This window comes from Lepidochelys olivacea, assembly GCF_965140295.1.
Source record: "Lepidochelys olivacea isolate rLepOli2 genome assembly, chromosome: 18".
NCBI classification, from domain to species: domain Eukaryota; kingdom Metazoa; phylum Chordata; order Testudines; family Cheloniidae; genus Lepidochelys; species Lepidochelys olivacea.
In genome coordinates, this window is record NC_140428.1 from 28,686,900 (window position 1) to 28,695,049 (window position 8,150).

The 8,150-nt window shown below is 49.0% G+C and overlaps 1 protein-coding gene across 4 annotated transcripts in view; it reads right to left on the reverse strand.

The window, feature by feature from the left end:
- CHD5 (chromodomain helicase DNA binding protein 5) overlaps positions 1–8,150 on the reverse strand; it is an 80,437-nt gene extending 72,287 nt beyond the window's left edge. For all 4 annotated transcript variants that reach the window (XM_084652078.1, XM_084652079.1, XM_084652077.1 and 1 more), the window contains exon 1: positions 8,064–8,150. In XM_084652078.1, coding sequence (XP_084508204.1) covers positions 8,064–8,130 — 67 coding nt within the window. In that variant the 5' untranslated portion in view covers positions 8,131–8,150. The remainder of the gene's footprint in view (positions 1–8,063) is intronic.

An 8,150-nucleotide genomic window follows, 5' to 3' on the forward strand; every position in this document is an offset into this window, starting at 1 on the left:
ATCTGCAAAATGAAGCTAAGGACGCTTGCTCTCTGCCTCCCAAGGGAGCTCGTGAGGGCTGCCGTTTGGAAAGGGCTTGGAAGATGCAGGGGGCTGAGTATTCCTGTTACTGCCCGGAGGGGCTGGGGCTGGGCACCACAGCATGCAGCACCAAAGCAGAAGGATCATCTCGTTTTCTCCCGCAGACGCCCGGGCCCACGAAGCCCCCACCACTGGCCTGCTCAGAAGCAGAGGGCGGGGGGGGGGGGAGGAGGGGGGCCGGGACTGTCTGGATGCCTCTAATATGCTGCCTGCTGTTGCTGATTTGGGCTCGTAGGTAATGAGGAAGCACTTGGCTTTTTATTGTTTACCCTTTGCCTTTTGAAATAGATCCTGTTAAAATGGATTCAATGAAATCAAAGAAAAGAGAGAAAACTCGTCTCTCTTCTGAGCTCCTTCCTCCCCATCTACCTCTGGCTGCATATTGCAGCACTGAAGGCAGGAGTGATGCTATGTCTTGGGAGAGGCTAGTTGTTGCCCCCGGCACACCCTCTGATGGCCCCACTGACTCCTGGACAGACCCAGAGCCGCCTGAACAGGAGCAAAGCGAAGCGTCCGCTCAAAGCATGCCGGCTCTACTGCTTTCATCCATCCGCTACATCCCCACCAAGGCAAAGAAGCTCGTCACTAATTGCAATGTACCCTTTTATTTTCCTGTCATCATTATCTTCCAAATCTTGACATTCTTACTAATGAGCTTTGGCATTTTGTCAAATTGTTGCATTTCCTTAAGATCCAGTTCTGTGTTGTACTCTTCTGTTTTCTTTTTGAATTTCTAAACTTCTACAGTAATAATTCTCCAATCTCATTAGACCGGACAAATTTTGTGTTCGACTTCAAAACACAGCAGTTTAGACTTTGCCAAAACAAGCAGCTTAGCTCCATCTCAGTGAAATTTATTAGACAATTGACAGAACCATGCCCTGCAAGCAACACATTTCCCTCACCTCTGACAGGACCAGAATAATCTCCACTAAAAAGCACCAGATCAGAGTTCTTGGCCTCTCTATCAGGTGCATGAGGCTCTATATAGAAGCCATTCAGCATTGCTTGATTTTATTCACAACACCGCACAGAAAAAACAACATTTTGGGGCAGGGAAGGGGGCTTTGTATCCCAATACAAATGTAGTAGCGACGGGACTCAGCCCCACGGACCCGAGTCTCGCAATGGGACAACAGAGCCGTTTGCTTTGAAAAGAAGTTTTAAAGCCTTAAGAGTTTTCTCGATGGAGCTGGAGCCCAGGATTCCATGTACAACGAGAAACATCCTGGCCTCTTTTGTGCATTTCCCACAGCAGTTTGTGTTGTGAGTCAGTCATTGCAAGATTTGGTTTACTATTGAGCGTTGGTTCCTAATGATCAAGATGTCAAAGGGTGGGGAATGAATCCAGGCAAAGATATCCTTGCTCCTCAGTGCACATACCTGTTATGCACACAGCAAGCTAGGCACAGAGCTGCCTCCCCAACCCTTCTGCTGAATGCCGAGTAATCTCAAAAGATCCCAAATCACATTGCAGACTGTGCCTACAAGCACCACTTCCCCCCATATCTGGAATAGCCATTCTGCTATTCAGGGGGATAACTTCTCCAGCTGGAACTCTGCCTCAGGGAGATGGAAGGCAATCTTCCCAAACTGACTTTTGGCCAGGACACTGCATTTAACACCCTTATGCTGACCAAAAAAAACATGATGGGATCTTAGATGAGCACAAGAGGTCAAGACTGTTGGCTTCCCATCTCATCTCAGCCTTTAGCAGCAGAGTGGTCCCTGGCTCTGGACTGGGGCGCTGGTTCAGTGCAGACATAGCAGGAAGCTAAGCTACCTACTTAAACACCAGCACCATTTCCTGCAACATTTGTTTTTTTCCCCTGGTTTTACATCTGTCATCCAAGTACTGACCGAACCCAACCATGCTCAGCTTACAAGAGATATGCTCCAAGCCTGAGGTAGCCTAACGACTCGTGAGCTTCTGGAGACCTTGCACAGGTGACAGAGACTGAGCAAATGCAGCCAGGGCTGACGGCTTTGAAAGACAAAGGAATATCTTGTATCACATATGAACAACCTGGACAGACCGTTGGAAGGAACCAAAAGCTACCTGTGAAGCCAGAAGGTGAGCAACCCCTGATCTGCAAGACCTGTGTTAATTGAACCTTTCCCTAGATCTTCTGTGGGCTGCCCATTCCACTCCAGGCAAACGGAAACTGGAGCCACTGGCGTTCCCGTCTACAAAATGAGGATAACAGCGCTTGGGAGAGACGTTAGTGCTACCGCTGGAAGGAAGCACAGTAACTAAGCATGTCACTTTCATTACATCCAACCAGGAGACTGAGGCATTTGGGCAGAACCTTGTTTTGCTCAGTAACGGAGACCAATGTGCACCAAGTTTATTTTTAAAGTCAACCCTTTCACTCCACACTCCTGTTCACAAGCACAGCAGCTCACTCACATGACTCTCATAGATATGAAAGCTCCAACCCAAAGGTACGGCTCAGTAAAAAACAAAATCCCCAGGGACATCCAGTGACTTTGCTGACTGCACGGAGAAATCGCAAGGCGGATTCCACCGCATGTGATGAAGAGAGTTTGATTCTTAAACTTAACTGCAAGATTGTGAACAATGGCCTGTCAACCTTGAACCAGAGTAAAGAAGCTGACAGCAGCTGTGACCGTTCAGAGGAAAAACACCTTGCACGCCCTGCCTACCTGCTTTTCAGTGGATTTAAACTCTCCAGCATTAACAAATCCAGAATTCATGCACTGCAGCATTCAGGTTTCTCTCTCACACACAACCTACCCTCCCTCCAAAACAACAACAACATGTTCAAACATCTGGTGCTGCAATACAAGTGTCCTGCAGAGACTTCACCCCGACCATCCCTCCGGTTTACATGCGTTTGTTTTGTTTCTAGCGAAAGACCAACTCCTCCCTTGCTGACAGACCATCTCCATAGTGGAGGAGCAGCCTCCTTGTTCCTATGAGCTCTCCCTCCTGCACGGCTTGTGCGAGAATGCTTGGCCCCGATTTTGCTGGGATATTTTTAATTGAACGAAATGGAAAGATAAAATACTGACCAGGTCACTCTCATTAGTCCAAAAGAAGCAGAGGCATCTGCTACAATCACAGTCACTTGCTGGAAGCTGCAGCATTGGAGGCCGAACTGGCCCAGGTCAGCCTGTCTCAGAAAATGACAGCTCCAGCCAAAGGTCTGGGAAGAGCATAAGCCAGGCAGCTGCAGAAGAAGGCAAGGGAAGGAGCCTGCATGGGGAACAAATCTTTGATAATGGGCTCTTCAGACAAGTAGGGGAAATTATAACACGATCCAATGGCTGGAAGCTGACGCGAGACAAATTCAGACTGGAAATAAGCCATGCATTTTTAACAGTGAGGGCAATTAACCATTGGAACAGTTGACCAAGGGTCATGGTGGATTCTCCATCACTGACAATTTTTAAATCAAGATGGGATGTTTTTCTGAAAGCTCTGCTCTAGGGATTATTGTGGACAAGTTCTCTGGCCAGTGCTATCCAGGAGGTCAGACTTGATGATCACAATGGTACTTTCTGGCCTTGGAATCTATGGTTCTACGAAATCTATGAAAGGGAAGCCAGGAATTCCCAAAAGTTAGAAACGCTGCTGTTTTAACTGAATGGATAGAGATGCTAAACTGCTCAGATGTTTCATGGAGGCCAGGGGTGCAGGGTGACACCAGGTCCATACATGCGTTTCTTGCTATGCTCCCTTTCAAGGCTTTCATAAGAAGTGACAACCCTCATTCCTTCCCCAACTCCCACACACACTGAGGAGCTGAAAGCCAGCCCCTCAGGGTTGGATTTTAAATCCAACAACCCTACAGCATCTGCATTAATGTGTTCCATTTTTATTAGAGAAGGGGAACAATTATCTAGCCAGTGACTGATAAGAAAATTGAACTAAACTTTCTTTGCAAGGGGAAATAAAACTCTTCAAAGTTTAACAATGGTTTTCAGTGAAATTCATGCTCATGAAAGTTGCTGCATTAGCAGCCCTGGACACTGAAGTTCTTTGCTTATCCTTTGACAGCTACAACCTGGTCAGCATGCCATCGGCTAGGAACTGCACAGAGACTCACCAGCTCCTGTGCAGAAGGGACAAGAGCCCCCCCGTCCAAGTGAGCAACTCAGCATGGCTGAGAAATAGGCCAGAGAGAGACTGCTGAACTCTATCGACCAGCTGTCACTTAGAAAGAACACAAGGGCAATCCTTGTGAAGACCTGTGTTAACTGAATGGACCAAGGAGCCAGTCCCAGCTCTACCGATGTGTGATGTGTTATGGAGAGGTGAAAGCTACCGTCCTACCATAAAGCTCATTTGGATCCCCCTGGCGACCCTAATAAAAAAACATCCTCATGCCTTCTCATTCTTGGGTATACATCTCACTGAGACCTAAACAACGTCCTGAGCATTGTGATTCAACTGAACAAACCGACATGGAGAAAAGATGATGGGAACGGAGAATATTTGTCACTGACCTCTAAGCCAGCCTATCCATCGCCCCTGACCTGTCCCTGACCCCACTTCTCAAAGTGAACAGAAACTTCAGGACCGGGTACTCCTCTTCCTGCTCTCCTCACCAAAACACCCTTGCAGGAAACAGGCTGTTACAACCCAGGTACCCCCGACCTGCACAAAACACCCTGGTCTGAGGGAGATGCAAGCGCTGAGGCCAAGTCAATACTAATTCAAGCAGCACTAACTCAGATGTGATACCTACTGCTGTTCAAGATGGAGAATCTTACAGAGTGAGAAACAACTTGGCATTCTCTCTGCTGGAAACTTTATGTTTGTTCTTTCTTCATGTTTTCCATAACTTCAAAGCAGAGTTATCTTCACCAAAAGCACGTGTTTTGTAATCAGTGTATGGAAAACATGCTAATTTGCAAATTTTAAACACCTCCATACAAAGAATAATCAGTAAATGTAATTCTGCATATGGAGATTATTGGTAACTGAAGTGAAAAATCAGGAAGAGAGAGGATGCAATGGGGATAGATTTTGCAGGTGAATTTGAGATGCACTAATATCTTTAACAGGAAACAGCTGGACACAAGTTATTTTACTGAGTTCATGTTAATCTACCACACTCCCATCTCTCTCCAGCACATGCAAACTCACACTCACTCATTTGCATGGCTCTATTGTGGGCTCTGATTACCTCTCTGATTGCACTTCAGTCAGGTGCATTAAGAGTAAAAACCAGAGAGATCTTAATAATCTCCTCCAGAGTCATTTCTGGGAAGGAAGAAGAATAGAACCATTCTTGACACTGATGGGGAGGCATCCATCTGCCAGACATTAAGAATTCTTCATGCTTTGGAAAATTAAGGACAGGATGGAGATGAATAGCTGTGCAGCTTGTAAAGATGGGTGTTTCACTCCTGCCCTCATGTTTTAAATGAAATATGTTTGATGGGCTTTTGGAATCTCAATCGCTTATGGATGACAGTCCACATGATATTGGCACCAGGTACCCTTATTACCGCCTCACCACGGGGGTTGCTGGATTTTCGGGCTTGTCAGAAGTAGCATTATCAGCCCCTACTTTTCAGGAACTCTGACTCACTCCTATACCATTGCTCTCCACTAAATGGGCTGCATTCAGGCTTTCCGCTCAGGAGAACATTTATTTTAGCAATGTAAGAACACGAGAGGCGCTGTTAGGACCAAATTCACTATGGGTAGAATTCACCCTTGTGCAGCAGCCAGCACAGTGAGATTTAAGTGCCACATAGCCCTGGGGTGCGGATTCCCTGCAGAATGGTACATTTGGCCCTGTTGGCATAGGCAAGTACAACTCCATTGGCTCGTATGGATTTTTAGCCATTTGCGCGAGCACGAATTTGGCCAAAGTGGCTCCTTTAACAGATGCTAAAGGAGTTTTTTAATTTGTGGATGTAGTTTTGGTTTGTAAAATATCAGCCTCTATGTACAAGCAGAAACTTTTTCCCAAAACCTGAAAACAAAGACCTACACAAACAGGAGCGCTGCTGAAGACCCTCACACAGACTTAGCAAGGTAATTATGTGCCGTTCTGCAGGAGGATGCCACATATTAGGAATTCCCAGGAATAAATATTTGGCTGCTTTGGGGGAGGGGCACTTGTGTGCCCCCCATGGCCGGAGGAGCTGTTTTCCCCCCTCCCTCCCTCCACGGCCAGTGGAGCTGCCTCGCCCCCACACCCTAAGGCCAGAGGAGCTGCCTCTCCCCACCACAGCCCCAACGGCAGAGCTGGCTCGCTCTCCCTCCCCCCTCCCGCAACCACGGGCCGATCGAACTGATTCTCCTTCCACAGTTCCAGAGGACCTTTCGTCTCCTGCCCCAGTCCAGGGCCACAGGAGCTCACTCTCCCAGGCCCAGAGGAGTTCTGTGCCCCTGACATGGGGGGGGCCTGGGCCTCTGCTTGCCCCCACCCCTTTGAGCATGCCCCTGTTGCCAAGTAAGGTCTCTAGCCAAATAGCAGGACAGATTATTACTATATTTATTGATGTCACAACTAAGGAAATCCATCTCTCAGTGCTCAGCTATAAGTCTTACAATTAATAAGCCTCCCTGAATAAGTTAAGCCTTTATTTCATTATTTCCCTGCCCTCTTTTCCTCTACCAAGATGCACCTGAAATGTCTGCTAGCTGCTTTCTACCTGAAACGTACTCAGCACTTCTGTCAGCTCAGCAGGTAGGTTTCAAATGTGCCGGGTACAGCCAGCTAAAGCAATCAATGGGCCAATTAAGAAAAACAAAACAGGAAAATAAAAAAGTCTTTCAACTACTAAATCTGGTTTAGGCTTCATTGAAATGAGTCTGTTGGCCTTAATAATCCCCCTGGATAGTCCCCACGATATAGAGAAACCTCAAGAAAAGCAAAGGGAAGTAAAAGTGATACAAGAATCATAGGTAAAACGTCAGTGGAGAGAATGAGGGAGGTAAACATACAAAGGCTGGGAAAGAGAAGACCAAGGGAGGCACATGACCCATCTGTAAATCCCTTCCAGGTAACACTGCAAATGTAAGGAAAAGATTTTTCACATCCTCAGAAGGTGGTAGGTCAAGGAGTAGTACCTGACACTTAAGAGGGAAACTTCCAAGGAAAAGGGTCTCTAGGCCCAGTCACCACAGATATCAAAGAATGGGTCCAAAAAGTCTTTAGTGGGGAAGATGTAGAGATGGGATCCTGCATAAAACACAATCAGGCCAGACAGACCCTTGTCACACCCCACCAGGAGTCTACAAATGGCTATTTGCCCAGGGTACAAAGCCACATACACTCTGGAAAGGCATATGTTGCTCCAGCCATCACTCTGCTTAGCTCTAAGGAGTGGCGTCAGTTCGTCTCCAACACAAAAAGAACCAGTACAGTAAGTAGGGAAAAATTAAAAACCACTCCAATTTTCTCTCTGCCTGAGGTTTCAGCTAGTTATTTAGGCCTTCAGCTAGCCAGGCCAGGCAGGGATGTTAGGCACTGAGGGAAGAGAAGAAGAAGTCACAGGAGGGAACTAAGGGCCAGATCTTCAAAGGCGCCCCGGAGTCCCCCACAGCCGCTGTTGATGGCGAATGGGGCTGCGGCTCCGCTCCCCTCTAGAGCTTTATTCCCCCCCTGCAGGCGGTGGGCCTCTTGGTCCGGGGTGCAGAAAGAACCAGAGGGGAAGGGGCACCCCGGGGTGCTGGCAGGACCCTGGGGCGCAGCGGTGCCGACCCCCCCCCACACACACACACCGGGAAGGGGGGCCAGTCCGGCCAGGAGGGCGCTTGCCCGGCGACAGGTGATTACCTGCCCCTGGAGCCTGGCCCCCGGGCGGCGGGGCAGGCGGCGGGCTCCGCGGACCGCACACCGGAGCGGAGGGGACCCCTCTCCCCGGCTGGCCCCGGGACACGGTCCCCAGGCTCGGCCAGCGGGGAACCAGCCCCCCGGCCGCGCTCCGCCGCCCATCACCGCAGCCTCTCCCCGGGGCTGCCCGCCCCCGAGGAGCGCCCCGCGCCCCCCTACCTGACAGCTCCGCCTCGCTCTCCATCGCGCCCCGCGGCTCGCCCCCGGCCCCCGCCGGCCCCCGCATGCTCCCACCTGCCGGGCGCA